General features: G+C 51.0%; 1 protein-coding gene across 2 annotated transcripts; it reads left to right on the forward strand.

The window, feature by feature from the left end:
• Positions 1 to 5,778: 5,778 nt before the first annotated feature.
• FAM124B (family with sequence similarity 124 member B) lies at positions 5,779 to 9,321 on the forward strand. 2 transcript variants are annotated; one of them, XM_030954576.1, is made up of 3 exons: positions 5,779 to 7,026; positions 8,482 to 8,924; positions 9,020 to 9,286. In XM_030954576.1, exons 1-3 carry the CDS (start codon positions 6,307 to 6,309, stop codon positions 9,159 to 9,161), a joined length of 1,305 nt encoding a protein of 434 aa, XP_030810436.1. In that variant the 5' UTR covers positions 5,779 to 6,306; the 3' UTR covers positions 9,162 to 9,286. The 2 variants fall into 2 exon arrangements, with proteins under 2 accessions (XP_030810436.1, XP_030810435.1); XM_030954575.1 differs by having other exon boundaries at positions 8,482 to 9,321.
• Positions 9,322 to 20,120: the final 10,799 nt, after the last annotated feature.

The following is a 20,120-nucleotide window of genomic DNA, read 5'->3' on the forward strand; positions in this document are numbered from 1 at the left end:
AGAGATGGGGTTCCAGTCTTTTCAGAAGTACCAAAAACTGGAACTACTTCTGGCCTCTGCATGGCCAAAACTGGCCAGAACCTCTGTAGCTCAATCCATCCCTTTGGCTCTGCTTTGTTCCTCGTGGAGCTTAGGGGGAGCTGCAATCTGATCCTGAGCTCCCCATTCCATGGAGCCCTTTAGAGCAAGGGTTGGTTTGACAGCCTAGAACTGGACTAAATAATGTGCACAGCTGGCATCATCTTGTATGTGTCTGGGACAAAGGTGAATTTCTGTTGAAACTCTAATTTTGATAGCTTGGACAGTAAATGTAATAACCATTGTGCTCAGTTTGAAGTGTGAGTGTAATGGTTCCTTGGTCCTCTGGAATGTTCATTTGAAAAGACTGTAAGATGCAGAACTTGCATATCCATCTGAAAGCTGGATAAAGGTACAGGACAATAGTTCACTCACTTTTCTGTCCTTTGCTGTGCAGGGAAGTGTTCGTAGACTGTGCCCCCAAACTGCATTTAATATTAATTTAATACCTCACATCAGTATCTGCCTGGGTCTGGAGCCAGCCTGACAGTCTGCCTGCTCTCAGCAGCCGTTTGGGCTAAAACAAGAACCAAATTGCTGCCCGGGAGGGAAAGGCCTGTTTCACCTCCCCAGTCCTGGACCTGCTCACCTGGACTAGCTGTAGGCAGGACAAGGAAGTTGTCTGGAGAGCCACAGCTCCTGTTTGCCTGAGTAAAACTGGAGGGAGAAAGGGGGCATCTACCAGAAGGTGCAACTTCCAGCCTCTGTTTATGAATAGCATTCATTTTAGCAGTTCTGGTTTTGGGAGGAAAAATTCACAATAAGTCCTGGAACCTCAGAGTGATGCTACATTAGAGCCTGGTGGTGCCTTACAATGGCTTTTGAGTTCATGTGCAGATTTTCCTTTGCAAAGTTACCAGAACATGCCCCAAATCCCAGTAAAGTCTGAGTTTCCTAGACCTTGACAGCCACTTCTGCTAATATTTGTTGGCTGTTTGGATTTTGCTTCTTTTGAAATTCTGCTAAAGATGAGGCTAATAATCTCCTGCAGCTTGTCTGTCACAGCATTTGGTATCAACTTAATTATGCAAATCTGCAATTCCAGAATAATGTGGTATCCAGGCCAAGGCTCTTTTAATTAGAAGTTTGGATGTATTATTCTGTATCTCAGGAAGGCTGTCTTCAGGAAAGGGAGTAATTAGAAGGCTTCACAGTGCGTGGGTCTGACTTGTTCCTGGAGCTGGAGCTGGCCTGGCTGGCGGGGTCAGCACCTCCTGGGGACTCGCTCTTATTAGCACTCGGCAGGGAGCAGTCACACCCGGGCTGCTGCTGCCCTTCCAAGAATTCTGCTCTGAGTGCCCTTCAACAATGCCAAATGTGAGCTGATCAAACAAACACTTCACTGGGCCCTGCAAGGCTTGGGTTTGTTCAGATCTGCCCGTTTCTTTTTCTGGAAGATTTCTAATTGAGGGGTAATGAATATAAACATTGCTGGGTTAAATCTCTCAGAAATGAGTCCCTGGAGCTGGGCACTTAAATTCACATGTAGCAGGCTGACCTCCCCCTTGTCGCACTCTGACCTGTGGAAGGGTGACACTGGGGATGTGGCAGAGGGATCCTGGAGATGCCATCTTGGGTCAGTGCTAAATGCTGGCTCTTCAAAGTCAGGACACCACAGGAAAAGCTGAGAGAGTTGGGCTTGTTCAGTCTCAGGAACGCTGAGAGGGGATCAAACCAATGTCTATAAGGGACTGAAGGGAGGGTGTTGAGACAATGGACCAGGCTGTGCTATGTGGTGTGAAGCAATAGGACAAGAGGCAATGGCAGAAACTGATGCCCAGGAAGTTGTACCTGAATGTGAGGAAGAACTTCATTGGATCAGGTTGCCCAGAGAGAGTGTGGAGTCTCCCCTCACTGGAGATATTCCAGAACCATCTGGGCCCAATCCTATGCCATGTGCTCTGGGCTGACCCTGCCTGAACAGGGAGGTTGGACCAGATGCCCCATGGAGGTCCCTTCCAACCTGACCCCTCCTCTGATCTTTGTTACAAATACTTGTTTTTGCTATAACCTCCAACAGCCTTATTACGTTTAGTGGGTCGTGGTTTGGGTGCATGGAGTGTCTTGGGTTTTTTAAAAAATATTTTAGACAAACTGAGGAAAAATGGAACTGTCTGCAAGTGCCCTGTAACTGGCTGAGGACACATAACCTGGTGAGAGTTGAGTATGACAACCAGCCAAGGCCATGCAGTGCCTTCCCACAGCATATTTGTTACTATTGGGAAGCTCACCTCTGTGTCTCAGTGCTGCTTTCAGCCTTGCCCTTGCCCCAAAGCCTGCATCACCTGCTGACAGGCCCTTGCTGGATCACTACTTTCTGATAGCTGGCTAAAAAGACGAAATAAGAATAGCTTGGGAAAGAAGGCTACCTAAATAAATGCAGTAGGTTAGATGGGTTTTGGTCTTTTGGTCATTGGGTCTTTAGTTCCTCCAAAGTGGTGATGGATTGGAGTCACAGGGTTTGAAGCCAGGGAAAATCTCTGAAAAGACTTTTGTATTCAAGTACGGCCTTAATCTTGATTTTATCCCAGTACTGTGTATGCTGTATATAACTGTCATCTAGCAGGTTAATTTAGTAGTTTTGTCCTTGTTATAGGCAGAGCTTGAGATTGGTGTAAAACAAAAAAAAAGAAAGTTTTTAAAAGAAATTAGGAAGCCTGAGTCATGTATTTAATGAGGCCTTCTCCCAAGGTGCTTAGGTAATACATACCCAGTCTCTTTCTCCAGTTAATTACGTTCTAATAATCTTTGTAAAGGACCTTCCTTACAGATGTTGCTCTGAACTTATTAAATCCTGTGATGCATCATCAGTTTTGGTGGTGTCGGCTGGAGCAAAGGGCTCTTTGCCCTTTGGAACAGTGCAGAGGACTAGGCACAACTCAGGAATTGATTATGAAAAGGAATTTTTAATTAAATTAATTAAAAGGCTTTCCACTGTAGAATTTTAGGCTTACAGCAGACAGTATTCTCCGAGGTTTCATACCATAAAGTGTTTATTAGTTGTTTATGTTTGGACTTTAATTTATGCAGGGCTTACCAGTGTCTGCATTAGTGCCAGTTCATATTTGTCCTGCTCTTACACACAGCTGGAGTGCCCCAGCAGCTTCCTGTATGTTCTGCTGTGTCACCAGTCACTGCCAGGTGGGAATGGGGCCCCAATTTTTTGGAGTCCCATATCAGAATTGTTCGCCCCTCCTCCCCTCAGCAAAGCCACTTTTCACCTACCATTGAACTGTTACTTTTCTAATCTCTTGAAGAAATCTTTCTTGGCGTGTTCAGTAGGTCACTGTGAAAAATGTGCTTTTCTGTTTGGCAGCCAGACTGGGAAGCTGGGGGAAGGGGAGGCAGAGAGGAAGGCAAGGACTCATTCCATTCAGGGATCAGAGTGAAATCAGCACTTTGCTGTTCTTAGATGACCCAGCCAAAGCTAGCACTGCTCTGGTGGCAGCCATCCCTGTTCCCCTGAGCCCGGCAGTGGATGAAGGCTCTTAGCTCAGCAGCTGCAGCAGTCAGGGCCATTGCACCCTGGCTTTGTCCCAAGGCTTGGGGGCACTAGGTTGGACACAAAGGGACGGTATGAAGATACCCTTCTCTGAGGCTGAGGAGCCTGGTTTGAGCCCTTCCCCAAGGATATTGAGTTGTCAGAGCAAGGGGAAGAGAACAGGAGGGTTTAGCTGGGTGGTGGGGCTGCCCCCCTCTGAGGGACAGGGTCAGGCAAAGGCTGAGCTTCAGCTCCTCTCGTGCTCCTTGCAGGAGGATTGGTGGGTGCTCCTGACCCAGAGCTGCTGGGGAGCTGAGAACCAGCCCTAAAACTGTTCTCCAGGCAGCTTCATCAGGCAGAGTTTCAGAGCTGAGATTGTTTCCCTGTGTCACCCCAGCAAGCACAGAAGAAACACATAGTGGAGGATTGAAGATTTAGCCTTTTTTGTGAGTAAGGCTCAGGTTTTTTGCTATTGCAGAAACAGGAGAGATGCTGCATACCTTCAGCAGCCTCTGTGGGAGGCACCTACCCATCTGGAAAACAATTTGGCTCCCCCTGGCCACAGCAGGAGCTGGAGAGGGCCGAGGTTATTGCATCATTCCCTAGCCAGCCCTTGCTGTCCACAGCTGCTCTGCAAGAATTCTCATCCCCTGTCCTCTGTCACCCTCATCCCAGGGCTGCAGCTACCCACCAGATTTTATCCAGCAGACTGGAGCAGGGCTGGGGCTGAGCACTGCCAAGGCAGCAGTGATGGCTCTGCACGAGGAGAGCCTGCCCTTGCTCCTCCTCAGTGCCCTGAGAGGGAGGGAGTTTGCAGGGCAGGAGTGCGGGTCCTGCTCACAGGGAGGGGGCAGTGGGCCTGTGGTGCTGTAGCAGCCTGAGGATCTTCACCTGGGGTGGGAATAGGGGACCCTGCTCATGGGAGCAGCTTCCAGCCACAACCCAAGGCCTGATGAATTTACTTTCTTCAGGGTTTTTTTGTGTTTCAGTGTTTTCCTGTACAGGCAAATTCCCCTGTTCTTCACAGGCAGCAAGGCAGATGACTGCCTGCCCCTGCCCTGTGGCAAGGAGTTGATGAATCATTTCCTTTTCCATATTTTAGTGAAATTGTGTTGTTCAGAGCTCATCTAGAGCATTTTAATGTTTTGAGCACTTGCACTCTTCACTCTCTTCCTGCAATTGTCTGAAGGCTGGATTTTGGTTTTGTCTCCCTCCCAGCAGCAGTTACTTGCTCGAAGTGTTGCAGGTGGGTGCAAAATAATCTTTTTCCTCATTTTCTAGACAGTCTTTTTTAATTTTTATTGTACATAGGTGTCAGCATAGCTTTTAAAGTATGAATGTGTGTTTCTACCAGTGAGAGAGATATCCCTAAAGGAAACCAAGGCACTCCTGCTTATACCTTTAGACCTTGAAGATTTTACTTATTGAATATAAAGTTAGGGTCATACTAAAAAAAAATAGTTCAGGATTTTGAATAATTAATTGACTTATTAATTCTGGAATTTCTTAACAATGAACCACTGCTTTGTGTGCTTGGCTGTTTGAAAGGGAAGTTGGCATGTCAGCAGAGAGAGATGTGCTGCCCTTAATTAGATGGAGCTGGACAGATCACCAGAGGGCCCCAGGTTTGATTAAACACTGGCTACAGTGGGGGCAGCTCTGTGTGGGAAGTGGGTTTGGCTTGACCTGTATTGTGATGCTGCTGGGCTGGCAAATAGGGAGATGAGGGGACAGTCTGATTTATTTTCCACACTAAAAGAGACCTGGAAAGCAGTGTGTTTTCAGCATTCCTATGGTAGCTTATGCAGTAAGCTAAGAACCAGTATGTAAACCCAAGGAGCAAGAAAAAACCCCTTGGACTTGGATTAAGGCTGCTGATTACTTGGGTATCTCATGAAAAAAAGGTAAAGGAGGAAAAAGAAGCAAAGAGGGCACTGAAAATGGGAAGCCTGGTGCCCAGCTTTTATGGGCTGTGTATAATAACCCAGGACCTGGTTTCCAGTTAGGCAGGAAGTTACCTGTGTTGTGAAGGGTGTAACTGGGAGTCTAGGCTTTTTCCCAAAGCTCCTCTTTCCTGATTTATATCTGCCCTTATTGTTATCTGTTATATTCACACGGTTGGGTTTTTTCTTTTGTTATTTTGTTTTCCTTCCTTGTTTTCAAAGAACAGCTTATCTGTGTGCCCCAGAAGGGTGGGACTCACAGAGATCACAGGCTTTTTACACTGAGCCAAAGCCAGCCTGCTGACTACAAGGAAATTTGCTGAGGGTTTCAGCCATGAGTGCCACATGGGCTTTGCAAAAGGCAGTGATTGCACCAGTGGGACTGGGCTGGGTCCGGAGCGGCCACTTCCACTGCCGGGAGACAAGTGGGCATCACCTCAGCCTGGAAAATCTCTGCTTGTGACTGCCGTCCTGTGTTCTGAACGGCAGGAGCAGGAGGATGCAGTGCTGCTCCTGGACACTTGGATAGCAGGTGCTCAGTGCTCAGAGCTCCAGAGCTGGGAGCCTTGAGCCGAGCTCCGCTGGGATGTGACCTGGGACCGCTCGCTTAAAGACTTGTCACTCCGCACCTGGCCCCTCTGGGGCACACTGTGCTTACACACGTGTTTCATGTGGTTACTGCAAAGCCTGTAGGAGTCCAGACTCATTCTCTTCAAGGCTCAGAGTCCACCCTTGTGTTCCTGAGGCAGAGTAAAAGGAAGGCACCAATTTGTCTGGTTTGATTTTTTGCCTGGAGTGTTTGCGATGGATGAAGGAGCAGAGTCTCTGATGACTGTGCATCTCCTCACCCATTTGGGACGCTCATTCCCTCTGCAGCAAACTCTGGATCGGCTTCTGGAGTGGCTCTGCCTGGACATTCGCCTTTTCCTGGTGTCTGAGCGAATTCCTCCGCTGAGATACTACGAGAGATACCGCAGGAGGAGCTGCAGCTTTCCTGGAATATCCATCCTCCTTTTCCTGCACGAGGACTTGGGAGAAGAACGGATCTTCCAGGTGCACGAGCAGTTCCAGCGCCCTCCCTGGCAGTACCAGCGTGCCCAGTTTGCCAATTCCCACTGTGCCCCATCCCAGCAGGATTTCTACGGGCTGGAGGAGCAGCTGCCCGTGTGGGGCATCAGGCGGGTGCGCCGCGGCCCCGAGATCCTGCGCGTCACCCTGCACTGCAGCTTCGACAACTACGAGGATGCGGTGAGGCTCTACGAGCTGATCCTGCAGAAGGAAGGCACTGTGCAGAAGGGCACTGTGTGTGTGTTTGTGCTGCACTCCAGCCCACACGTGGCCGTGCAGCTGTGCCTGAAGCAGCTGCCCATCGGCGTGGCGGCTGAGCCCCCCGACTCGGCGGCCCTGCAGTTCAAGGTGCAGGAGATCGGGCAGCTGGTGCCCCTCCTGCCCAACCCCTGCGTGCCCATCAGCAGCACCAGGTGGCAAACGCAGGACTATGAAGGAAATACAATTCTGCTCAAGGTACGTCTGTGGGGCTCTTTTATCTGCTCGTTTCCAAGGGAAGCAGGACTAGTTCCAAATGGAAATTATGATTTTGTTTGTTCATGTTTTCTTTTGGATTTGTGAATGCAGTAATCGGTGTCTGCCGGTGCTGCGATGCTGTTGATAAATATAAGCACTGATCCTTGGAATGTTTTTATACAGTTAAATTAACATCATTACTGCTTGCCTAAAATGCGGATTATTGATGTTTTCTAGGGCACACTAGCTTAACATCTTCCCTCCTCTGCCTCAAAAAAATGATTGTAGCAGCCTAATCTTTTTCTGATAAATCATTGCCATGTAAATGTTTTTCAAAGCAGATTTTTGGCATCCAAAACCAGAAGTTTTGTAAGTGTAATGTTGATACAGCACTGCCTGCAATTAAGGTTGTGAGATCACAAGTGAGTTGCAGTTGGGTAAAAGTGACAAAGAGTTGTGTCCTAGAAAATCTCTGCCTTTTCTGTTGAAGTGTGCGTATAGAGGTTATATGAATACAAATTAAAAAAAAAAAAAAAAAGACAAAGTCTGTGCTGAGATCATATGTAGTGAGAATTACACATGTGAGTAGAATGGAAGTTTGGCTCAGTGTGCTTTCTTTCCATTCTAATAACCTCTCCCACCTCTGGTTATTTTTTCTTGTAATTTGGATTTTAAATTATTTGCCCTGGCTTTTTCCTCCCCGAAGTCCTCTGTTAGAGGTAAAGTTAATTACTTGGTTCAGCCTATTTTTGTGCTGCTCTGAACATTAATCCTAGGGCAGCCCTTGCTACCTCATTCAATATTGATTTATAAACTGGTTTTCACCCTCTTGGAGTGGTAAAGGCCCTGGGTATCTTCACATAGCTTTGAAGTTGGTCCTACCTGGAGCAGGGGACTGGGCCAGGTGAGCTCCAGAGGTCCCTTCCTAAATTACTCTGTGGCTCTTCCTGCTGTAGATACAAGGTCTTTGAGCTGACAGATGTACATGAATTCACTGGCAGGAAATTTGGAAGCTTTTTTGGGATGTGACCATGCTGCACTATGCTCCTTGCAAAGGAAGGTGCAATGCACTTGAACTTGAGGCTGTATCTTGTGTCCAATCTCCAGACAGCAGGTTGACAGCCTAGTGCTTTGTTCTGCAACTCTTCAGCCCATACTGTAAATCTTTCTTTTGAGTACCTGCATTTACCTCCTGCCATATTGCAAACTAAATCCCAGGCTCGGCTCACAGACTCCACATGGAGCTGTCACTCTCCCCTGAAGCCCCTTGTGGTAACGGGCAGTGGCTCTCCTTTCCATGTGGATTTTTTGTATCCAGAGCCTCCTTCGGCAGGGAGTTCCCCAGTGTGCTGAGTCAGGCTGCAGGTGACCCCAGCACGGCGGGGCTGGGAGAGAGCATCATCATTAGTCAAGCTAGAAATGCGTGATAACCAGGTTCTCTCTAATTTTCAACAGGTTCAAAGCAGCTCCAGGACCCTCGAAACAAACATCGGGCTTTCCCAGCAGCGTGACAGTACAGGCAGTGGAGGAATCCCGCAGGACTGTGTGCCAGCCCCTCTCGCTGTAAAACAGGGTGATCCTGGGCGGAGGAGCCAGGAGGCCAGGGCTCCGAAGGGTAAAACCAAATCTGCCCCAAGTGAAGCATCCCTCGGCTCTGGGCGGGCGGGCAGTGACCTCCAGAGGCCCCTGCTCACCGCTCCCGGTGCGGCAGCACCGCAGCAGGGCTGGGCAGCGCGGTCGCTGCGCGGGCAGGCGGGCAGGGCGCTGCAGGCTGCTCCCGCCCACGGCCGCGGGCAGCGGGGAACCGAGACCGACGTGGACACCGGGCTGGCCGTGGGGAGTTCCGGCCGCTGCCCGCTGAGCCTGTTCCCCAGGGCCCTGCGGAGCAGCCTCCTGCCGCTGACAGACCCCGGAGCCGGCACCGGCACCAGAACTGCCCTGCCCGGCCCGGCGCTGCGAGCCCCGGCCCGGAGCGACAGAACCGCGCACGGAGCCCCGGCCCGAGCGACGGGCGCGACGGAGCCCCGGCCCGGACGGACAGAGCCGCGCACGGAGCCCCGGGCTGCACCCCGAGAACACCGCGGGCCAGCCCGGCACAGTCAGCAGCGGACGAGGAGCAGGAATTCTATATATGACCGAAACCAGGCGTGCCTGATGGACTCGTGCTCGCCAAAGGACATCGGAGCGCTTTGGGATGTGCTGTGACTGCTGCTGCTGCTCGGAGTGTACCTCTGTCCTGTGACATCCCACTAGGGGTCACTAAGGCAGACACTGAATTTCCATGGAGAGATGCTAAGGAGGCTGCAGGAAAAAAAATATAACACTGTATTTACAGAAAGTTGTTGCTTTGGTTTGGTTTTTTAATGCGCAGTAGGTGAGGGGCATGTTGTGTAATGAATAGGAATAAGCAATGTGACTCCTACAGCTGTTCTAAGATGCTAAAAAATAGACAGTGACAACTTCAGATGGGTTTTGAAGGTGCAGCTTGGCTGAGCTGCCCAAGCAGCTGGATGCTCCCAGCCATGGGGACTCACCATCCCTTGCTAGGGCATACTGGAACAGGCTCGTGGCATGGTCACAGCAGTCATGCTGGTTTTCCTTTGTTGGTATTTAAAATCTATCAGTGTTGTCAGTTTTATGCAAGATTTGAAACATAAGAATATTCTTTTAAATATTTCTCGAGAGAAATATTTCTGGTGAGACCTTTTTCCCAGCTCAGCACAGTACATGCAAAAACCACACACTTGAAGAGAAGTGCCAGTAAAACCTGCTGCTGCTGCCTATTCATTTGACACTTAAAATAAACACAGCAACAGGCCAGGCTTTGTTAAACCAGTCTGCAATTAGCTAGCAATCCTAGCTGGTTTTTAATTAACAGAAGACAAGAGAAGTTGAGAGTCTTGGAGGGAATTGCTAAATCCTCAAGAGTAAAAAGGACGAGAGAAATGAAGTCATGATTCAGCATCAACAGATGCTGAAATAACTCCCATCTTGATCAGTTTTCTTTCTCAAGTAGGATTAAATAAATCTCAGCGGGAGAGAGATGGGAAGAATATGAAGAAGGAATTAAATTATTCAAAGAGTCCCATCTGGGCATACTTACCTTTCAAACAGTACAACAAAGAGGTATTTTCTCCCTTAAATATATCTGAATTCTGGAGGGGATATAGGGAAGTCCCTGCTCTGGGCCCTTCCAGCTGGTGCTGCCCTGCCAAGTAATTCTCATGAACAGTTTGGGGACCAAAACCTACAGAACAGGACACTTCATTCCCTGGACACTTACAAACATCCCCCAGGTTTTCACAATTATGGATGGGATAATCATGAACTTGGGAATCAAGGCAGAAGTGGGATTCCTGGGAGAAACAGCTTTAAAGAGAGATTTCGTGGCCTTCTCTCCACTCTCTCATGCCAAAGGTACTTGAGTGTGACTATTTAGCATAATCTTAATTTACCTCAAAGAAAGAAGCAGAGGGTCAGTATCTAGCCTGGGGGAAACGCTTCATCATATGGAAAAAAAATGGGACAAGTTTCACCTTGCCTGCAACAGATCATGGAAAAGGGCCTCAAGTCAAAGGAGAATGGCTCTGAAAATACTGCTTTTAACAGGGTAAAATCTGTGTATTTTAAGCAGAGGATATATCTAGTACTAATTCGGTGTTACACAGGCAGGTGTGTCGGGTCAGAGGGCACATTTCTCCATGGACAGATTCCACAGTGGAAGGAAAATATTCCCATTTTCCAGACTGTTCTTATCTCTGCAGCCTCTATTTTATACTTCTTCCTTGTACAATGTGCCACTTCTTACAGGATTTAAAAAAAGTTTAACAAGGAGCACGGGTTGGCAGGGTGTGCTGGAGATCTGTGTCCCAAACAGCCTGAGAGGAGCTTCCTGGGAAGCAGCCAGAGAGAATGGGTGCATGAGGTGTGTGGGGCTGGCAGTGAGCTCAGCCAGGCTCCCCATCCCATGTGCTGTCCCAGCAAAGCTCACTGGGGAAAACAGCCTTGGTGGGAAACTGAAGAGAGAGTTTGACAAGTTGTGCTGAGAGGATCATGGCATCACAGTGTAGGGGGATAGGATATAAGTAAATAAAGGTGGCATAGAATGTACTCTTACCCCCTAAAGAGTTGCAGCTGAGCCAATTATTAAGGATTGGAAGCAGGCCTGATGTTAACAGGCCACAGCTGTAGCCAATAAAGAAGAGTGTTATAAAAGAGTGGGTTGGTTGGCTAAAGGGAGCTGCCTGCAGAAGACATCAAGCAATATGGAGCCCTTGTAATGACAATATCACAACACTGGATGAAGGGAAATGCAGTGGGATTTTTTCCTTTGGTGTGCTGAGTTCGGTATAAGGGACTGGGTGGGAATTGCTGTGACCATTGGGGTCATGGTGCTGTGGGTGCTGAGCTGCTGATTCCTTTGATGGACAGCAGCCAAGGTGGGCAGCATTGATAAACCCCCTCTAACTGAGATTCTAATTTTGAGGTGTGTGTTTTTTTGAGGACAGTGGGATCCTGCTTTGTGCCAGGCAGTCCCTGCCAGGAGTGGGGACATGGCTCTGGGACTCCTGTGAGCCACGGCGTGACACTAGAGGGGGCACAGTGATGAGCAGTCCCATCTGAACTGAAAGGCTTTTCTCTGGGTCCCTGGCACAGTCTGGGTGATGCAGGGAGGAAATCCGTCCTTGCAGGAGCAGGGTGTGTGCTGAGAGAGTGAGCCATGGGCACTGGGCTCACAAGAAGCAGAACTTCAGAACTTGCTCTGGGGTCACTTTAACACAACCTCAAGGGTTGAGTGCTGTTGCTTTTTTTTTTTTTGTTTTTTTTTTTTTTAGCCCCTGGAAACAGCAGTTGTGTATTTTGTCTCCTCTGAAGCAAGCACAGTGGTGTTTCAGGGATGAGTTGCCCGGGAGCAGTGGGAGCACTCCCTGATGCCTGGATACCAGCACCAAGGCAGGGGGGCTCCTTGCTCCCCACTGCTGGCATGGTGTGGGCAGGAGCCAGGAAAGCCCTGCCGTGGTCAGTGAGAGCACAGGCTCGGCCTCATGCTGAAAAGAAGCTGCCAGCCTTGATTCTTTCAGGGAAGCAAATGCTGAAAGTACTCTTCTTTCCTGAATTCTGGGCCAAATTCAGCTTTCATGAATGCCTCGGTAAATCCTGAGGCAGTTCTGTGAGCGCAGCCGAGCTGCCCAGATTTACACTGTGGGGCTGGGCTGGGACTTTCTTCACCCATGTTGGTGTCCTGCTCTGCGCCCAGTACAAGCAAAGCCTCGCAGCCGCTTGGTGGGGGAAAGCAGATGTTTCAGAAATCTCATGTTTGTAATGGGAGCACAAAGCAGAAATTTTGCTGAAGGTGAGTGTGGCAGCTCCAGCCCCTGCCCGGGCTGTGTGTAATCGGCACCCACCTGTGCAGGGCAGGGGCAGTGATGGTCACCTCCTCTATTGTCGCCTCTTGGGTTTGGCAGATTTTCCAGATTGTTGCTGTTATTGTTACTTGTGGTGCTATTGTTGTTATTGCTGTTGTTATTACAGTCGGGTTTGTTGGGTTTCTGTTGTCCCGTGTGTCGCGGCTGCCCTGGGCACGGTCCCGGCTGCGGGGCCGGTCGGGCTGTGCCTGTCACAGCAGCTCCGCCTGCTGCCCGCGCACGGCATCCTTCCCTGACCGTGTGTCCCTTACTCGTGATGAGATCATTCATTAGCTGCTCAGAATTTACCCGAGAATTGCTCTTGGAAAGGGACAGCCAACATGAAAGATTTTGCTGAAATTTCTATGACAAAACGTGAGGTTAAGCAAAACTCAATTTTTTGTCTATCTTACAAGTACTAATGGCACAAACAGAAGATGTCATTATAGAACTGATGCTATTCTTGATAAACAGTGCAGTTTTTTTCCATACTTCCATCTATATATGCCTCAACATAATTTGTCTAAGCAAACATTCAAAAGGGACAAGCAGTAGCTTTTAGCCTCTATAAGTTTTTGGCGTAAGTCACATTTTTTTAGTCTTTTCCTTGGATTATTTTACAGGCTGGCATAATCAGAATAATTTAGCCTTTTTTCACTCTGTAGCAATTAACTGCTAAAACTCAGTTAACCTTTTTATTTGCAAAAGCTTTGGTCATCATTGATCACCCACACACGTGGACATAATCTGATTAATCACATTAAAGATCAGAATATTTGGTCATTGGAGAAGATGTTATTTAAAGGACCAGATACAGGAATGTTAAGTGTCAGAAAGGCATTTCTCTGCACTGCTATCTGCAGCAGCAGCTCTCCCAGCCCAGCTGTGCTCCAGCATGTCTGAGCTCCTTATGGAGCTTCACTCCCTGTCCCCACCCTTCCAGCAACCTGGGCTTTTAATCCTCACTTTCATTAACACAAAATTAACCTGATAGATTAGGAAGCAATAGAGGTACTAATAACAAAGAAAGCCCATTTCTCTCTCATTCATTAATTTTCTTTGACAGCAAAGTAGTCAATTAGGGAGGTCTGTCATGTAAGTGACAGGGGAAAATAGAGTTCTTCTGAACGTGTTTTATTATTTTCTGGCAGCCTCAGCCCCTGATGCTGTGCAATGTCAGGTGCAGTGGTTACTGTGCATCTGCTGTGTGTAAGAAGAGTTGATATAGTGATGGAGCAGGGCAGGGATGAGGTGAGGAGTGGGACCTTTGCTTTGGCAGGACAGAGCAGGAGCACATACAGAGCGTTCAAGGTCATGTCTGTCTCTCTGTGCCTCACTTGCAAAGTGGATTATGAAGCTCAAAGGCCCTGAGGCTTTGCTTTTCTCTAATCAGGAGCAGGAAACTTCTGCTGAAGCCAAAGGAGAAGTCTGGGCTGTGAGAGGGACACAGAGGGCCTGGGGTCTCCCTGTGGTGCCCTGTCTGTGTGGCGCACATCCTTCTCTTCCCTCCCGTCACTCATGTAGGCTGGCAGTCAGGAGGATTCTCTGCAGCCCCTTTTGCCCTGTGGCACCTTCTCTGTGTGGCACACATCCTTCTCTTCCCTCCCATCACTCATGTAGGAGGATGCTCTGCAGCCCCTTTTGCCCGTGGTGCTGCTGCCACTGCTCAGGGGAGGAAGCTCCACTGCAGCCTGGAGCTCCTGCCCATCCTTCCTGGCACTCCTGCACACAAACTCTGCTTTGCAGTGGTGTGTGGGCCTTGTGGTGAAGGTGTAAGTTCTTGCTGCTAGATTTTGCTAAGCAAAACTCCAGATATCAGTGCTGCCATTCTGACAGACAGGCTAAGGTGGTACATGCAGGAGTGGAGCACACACATGTTAGGGCAGGGGGCTCAGCTGGGATGGAGCTGCCCAAGCTGGGCATATTCCTGTTGGAGCTCTGCTTTGTCCCCTTCTCAAGACAGTGTTTTACTGTTTGCCAGCGCCTTTCTTTTGTTCTCAGGGAAGTGAAAACTCATTTTTCCTTCAGTCTTCAGGGCCCTGCTATGGTAAGTGTGAAGGCACATCCCTGTCCCAGGGTGCTGCTTGCTCATGGACACCAGGGAACACGGGAGGAGGCCTTGGCAGCAGAAGCTTCCTGAGGATGAGGTGGGATGCACAGGATGGCCTGAGTGTCCCCTGGGCCTTGGGAAGGAGCCTGGGGGTGATGTGCTTCCACCTGGCCATGTCCCTGCTGCTGGGGCTGTGTCCCACCCTGCAGGGCTCAGGGTGCTAGAGGTGCTCTGCTGCTCTGTGACCCCTGCACCATGGAGAGAACCAAAGGTGAGAGAACAAAAATGCCTTTTGCCAGAGCTGGCTGCCAGCTGCAGCATGTTCTTCGGGATGAGCACTGTCAGGCCCCTGGCACAGGGTTTGCCTGCAGCCTGGGCTTCAGCAGCCAGCTCTGTTCCGAACTGTGCCCTTCTCAGTGCTAGCTGCTCCCATCAACTCTATTTCCAGGAAAAGTTGCTCATTTGCAATGCAATATCCTAAATTGAACACCCCACATACTTAGTACCCCACTGAAGTGTCAGAGGTGTTCCCCACCCCCAAACCCTAACAGCAGAAACACAGGATATAAAACACAGCAGAGAATACAATACACAGCAGCAGCAATACAGAATACAAAACACAGCAGATGTTACAGTAAGAGCTTCTTTCCTGTTCCCATGTATTTGTCTTTTTTAGGTGCAGAGGATGCACCTGATCAACCTGTACTAAAAATTCAATTATCCTGTTTTTAAAAGAGAAACAGGGATCACACCCAAGTTTGGGAGGGTGTCTGGAGTGAGAAGTCAGTGTGCCAGGAAGCATTCAGGATGGATCTGTGTCCCAGGCACTGCCAGGGGGCAGTTTTATCTTCCATGGAATTTCTCAACCTCCCCTTTCAGCAGGCTCCTCCCGACAGCACAACTGCATTGCAGTTTGCTGTGCTGTGTTTCTGATGTTTAATTCTTATTATTTGAGAGAGGTTTTGAGAGGTTTTCATCTCCCATTGAGCACTTGTATTAATATTCCAGTTCAGGATCCCAGTTTTGCTGCTGATTACAGGCAGGGACAGATCCAATTCCTATTAGGGTGAATTTATATTCTTTAAGAGTCCCAAAAGCTTTCTTCTCCCCTATCACCCCTCTTCAGGCACTGGCAGCCTGGCTATGCTGGGAGGTGATTAGGTTTGTAAATTTGTTCCTGCAGACACTCAGTGACACTGTTCATTTTCTCATCTCCCTCGTGCCACTGAAGTTGTGACAGCCTGGCTTATTTAATTGGGATCATCTCCAGCAGCATCCCAGCCTCAGAGGAAGCCTCACAGGGGGCAGGCTTGGAAGGCAGGAGCAGGCAGGAGCTGCTGAGGCTGTTAGCTGCTACAGCTGGTGGAGATTGAGCCTCCCTTCCCAAAACTGGAAGAGAGGATGTGAAATTCCCTGACAGCTGACTGGAGGTGAAAGGTGCTTGCTCTGAAGTAGCCTCCTGCCTGTTGGCCTCGCTGGGTTTCAGCACCTTGGTGGGGAGAAAGAGGAGAGAAGGTTCCTCCTTGTGCTCCCGCCTTAGGTTTGGCGCACTGCTGCTCACCTGGGAGTAGTGTGAGAGATGGAGGGATGGTGAGGCATTGCCAACCCCCCAGGCCTTCCAACACTGTCCCTTGTGCCACCCTGCTGGGAGCTGGGATGGCCCTGCTGGGTGTGGGGCTGCTTGGTCCGGAGGGCTGGATCAGCCTCAGGCTGGGCCTGCCACGCTCATGGCCCTCCCAGGAGTGCCTGGACGGGGAGCCCAGGCTGGGCCTGCCATGCTCATGGCCCTCCCAGGAGTGCCTGGACGGGGAGCCCAGGCTGGGCCTGCCACGCTCATGGCCCTCCCAGGAGTGCCTGGACGGGGAGCCCAGGCTGGGCCTGCCGTGCTCATGGCCCTCCCAGGAGTGCCTGGATGGGGAGCCCAGGCTGGGCCTGCCATGCTCATGGCCCTCCCAGGAGTGCCCATATGGGGAGCCCAGGCTGGGCCTGCCACGCTCATGGCCCTCCCAGGAGTGCCTGGACGGGGAGCCCAGGCTGGGCCTGCCGTGCTCATGGCCCTCCCAGGAGTGCCTGCATGGGGAGCCAGGCTGGGCCTGCCATGCTCATGGCCCTCCCAGGAGTGCCTGCATGGGGAGCCCAGGCTGGGCCTGCCATGCTCATGGCCCTCCCAGGAGTGCCTGCATGGGGAGCCCAGGCTGGGCCTGCCACGCTCATGGCCCTCCCAGGAGTGCCTGCATGGGGAGCCCAGGCTGGGCCTGCCATGCTCATGGCCCTCCCAGGAGTGCCCATATGGGGAGCCCAGGCTGGGCCTGCCATGCTCATGGCCCTCCCAGGAGTGCCTGCATGGGGAGCCCAGCTGGCCGGCTGGCCCTCCCAGGAGTGCCCATATGGGGAGCCCAGGCTGGGCCTGCCATGCTCATGGCCCTCCCAGGAGTGCCCGTATGGGGAGCCCAGGCTGGGCCTGCCATGCTCATGGCCCTCCCAGGAGTGCCTGCATGGGGAGCCAGGCTGGGCCTGCCATGCTCATGGCCCTCCCAGGAGTGCCTGCATGGGGAGCCCAGGCTGGGCCTGCCATGCTCATGGCCCTCCCAGGAGTGCCCATATGGGGAGCCCAGGCTGGGCCTGCCATGCTCATGGCCCTCCCAGGAGTGCCTGTATGGGGAGCCAGGCTGGGCCTGCCATGCTCATGGCCCTCCCAGGAGTGCCTGGACGGGGAGCCCAGGCTGGGCCTGCCACGCTCATGGCCCTCGCAGGAGTGCCTGCATGGGGAGCCCAGGCCATCAGAGCCCATCCTGATCCTGGCTCAGCTTCCCTCTCCTCCGGGCAAGCAGACTGTGTGAGCAGTTCACTCACCTGAGCCATCCTGGCCCCTTGCTGCTTTTTGAACCTGAAGCTTCACGAGTGGATGGTTGAAGTGGGAGTGTGGTTTGTGGTTTTGCTTTTGCTTTACCAGAATTGGCTTTAAATGCCCCAGGGATTCTCAATTAAAACAATTTTTAAAAATGATATTATACTAAAGGAACCTCCCAGGATAACACAAAAGATTCTGAGTGTGCAGTGAGCACAAAGGGAATGTATTTTGGCCATTCCGGTGGCTGGAAGTTCTGTTTCCACTCTGGCAGCAGAACTAAGCAAGCAGACCTTGGTTGTGTTCCTGTCCCTCCCTCATTTGTTGGCTGTGTTAGACAGAAGTGTCCTCTCAGGATGCCCAGATGTGCTGGGAGCAGCACCACCATCAGCTTCCTCTGCATGCAGTGCTCTGGGAACTGGGAATGGTCACTGGGGTGGCTGCACAAAACTGGCATGAATAAATGGCTGTTGGGAAACCTTAGATGAAATGCAGCACTTCATGGCACTGATATTCCACTTCCTGGGGTTTCCTTGTCCCCTGGGCATGGTGGTTGTTGTGTGGCCTCCTGCCAGTCCAGCCAGCTCTTGAAGCTGTTGCTGCACTCTCCAGAGGTGAGCAGTTGGAAGGTGACTGATCAGGTTGCTCCTGCCACCAGCAGCAGTGCCTTGGTGGAGCAGTGACACTGCTTGGGCTCCACTGAGGGTCCCACTGGCCTTGGTGGGCTGCTTTGGCCACCAGCTGCTTTCACTGTCAGGTTCAGGGGTTTCACACTGAGGAGGGCACTGGGATCCCAGCTCTTCAAAATCTACAACCCAAATCTACAGCTAAGCCAGGCTGTGAGGGTTTCCAGGCAGTCTGTGTGAGCTGGGACACCAGAGGAAGGGAGAGGATGAGAGCAGAGTTTCCCTGAGAATTTGACTGTGGTTTTCTCATCTTGTTTTAATTTGGAGCTACTGGGCTTTGTGGAGAGAACAGCTGATTGCAGAAATGCCTCATGCTGATGTTTACCAGATATTCTTTCTAGATGGGAAAGTCATTCTGTGTCATGAGAAATTTCACAAGTGTTAGCTTTTTTTGCAAGTTGGAGTGAAACCAGATTTCAGGAGGTTCAGATTTCTCCCAAGCTTGGAAGTGTGGCCACCCTGAGGTGCAGCTCTCTGACACCCACTCAAGCTGCTCAGGCACCTCACCCTGCAGCCCCTGGCACAAAGTGTTAGAGCAGACCAGACAGGTGCCATGGGAGGCCAAGCACGTTCTGGTTGGGAAGAGCAAATCTTTTATTTCTCTTAGCTGCTTGGACTCAGCAATTGCCTCAGTGGAGACTTCTGTTTTCCAGTCTCATTGTTCAGCTCTGCTCATAACCACTGTTGTGTTTACAAGTTCTAAGTGATGACAGGCCAGAAGCCTCCCCAGCATTTAATCCTTCCTGTGTCAGTGTGCTGGCTTCGCCTGCCTTCATCAGCACCCAGGGCTCTCTGTCTCTGCCTCTGCTTGCCATGGAGCTGAGCTGTGAACAAACCCAGCCCTGGGCTGTCCCTGTGCCTCCCCACTCAAGGACAGCCCCTGTTCCCAGGCATCTCTTCCTCTGAGAGGTTTCATTTGGTTTGTAATTTGCTGGCATTGGTAGGGCAGGTACTGTGGCATGGGCATCCTGAAGGACCCCCCTGCTCCATCTGTGCCCTGTGTGGTGTTTGGCTCCTGGGTTTAGTCTGGACAGAGGGAACTGCTGCCAAGGCAGAGGTGGCAGCAGGAGGCGTGTGGGGGTCAGAGGTGGCAGCAGGAGGCATGTGGGGTCAGAGGTGCAGTACAGGCTCAGGTGGAGGGGCTGCCTGGAGCAGGGGTGCTGTGGGAGGACATGCCAGGGGCTGGAGCTGGTCCCTGCCCATGCAGCAGGGCAGGAGGAAGGGCTCCTGCTGCTCCCTGTGGTGCTGCTGTCACAGCCTGTCCCCTCTGATCCTGTCTGGGGAGTGCAGCACACCGAGCCAGCAGCCAGTGTGAGCCCAGGCAGCACTCAGGGGCTGGGAGCAGAGAGCTCCTGGGATTGAGGTTCCAGAGTGGGAGCTGCCATATCAGGCCAGCAGCCCCCACAGTACCAGGCAGCCTGCTGGCACCAGCTGGGTCACTTCTACTCATAGGGAGCTGTGTTCAGAGAAAACCTGGAGCCTCTAGCCAGAAAAACAACAGGGAGGAGAGGAAGGAAGAAAAACCCATAAAACACTTTCTTCTGACGTCTTGCAGATTCACAGCCCTTGCCCCACTCATCTGGCTGCTGGGTTTTATTTTCAGCTGTTTGATTAATGAGAGCATGTTCTGGAGCCTTTTGAAGCGTGGGGGCCACTTCCATGCCCCTGGTGAGTCAGCCCATCCATGGTGAGCCAGCAAGGTGGTGCTGCCATGGCCTGTGCCCCCAGGGAGGCTGGGGGCTGCCTGGCAAGGTGCCCCTGGGGCTTGCTGCTGCTGGATTGCACACAATTTACCAAAACCAGAGCAGGAGGGGATTTTTGTCCAGGTTTAATTTGAGCTTTCTGGTGTAGCTGTGAGATCTGATGGACTCCTGGATTTCCTGTGTTCTGTTGTGCTTTTATGGCAGGAGCAATGACAAACCTCACACCAGGCTAATCACCAGAGCCTGGGTGTGAGTAGTTTGTGAGGGAAGCTGAGCTGACAATGAAAATACTTCACAAGTATTGCACAGGTTGAATGGAGATCTCCTTCCTCCACATCCACCATGAATATCCTGGGCCTCTGAGAGGTGGATGGTGTCTGGTGGCCACCTAGAAAGTTGTCT

This window comes from Camarhynchus parvulus, chromosome 9, assembly GCF_901933205.1.
Source record: "Camarhynchus parvulus chromosome 9, STF_HiC, whole genome shotgun sequence".
Lineage (NCBI taxonomy): Eukaryota > Metazoa > Chordata > Aves > Passeriformes > Thraupidae > Camarhynchus > Camarhynchus parvulus.

Bases quoted from the DNA above. Each gene is read 5' to 3' on its own strand.
- FAM124B (XM_030954575.1), top strand. From the start codon at position 6,307: ATGGATGAAGGAGCAGAGTCTCTGATGACTGTGCATCTCCTCACCCAT. The intron at 7,027-8,481 runs GTACGTCTGTGG...AATTTTCAACAG, and splicing joins GAAATACAATTCTGCTCAAG to GTTCAAAGCAGCTCCAGGAC.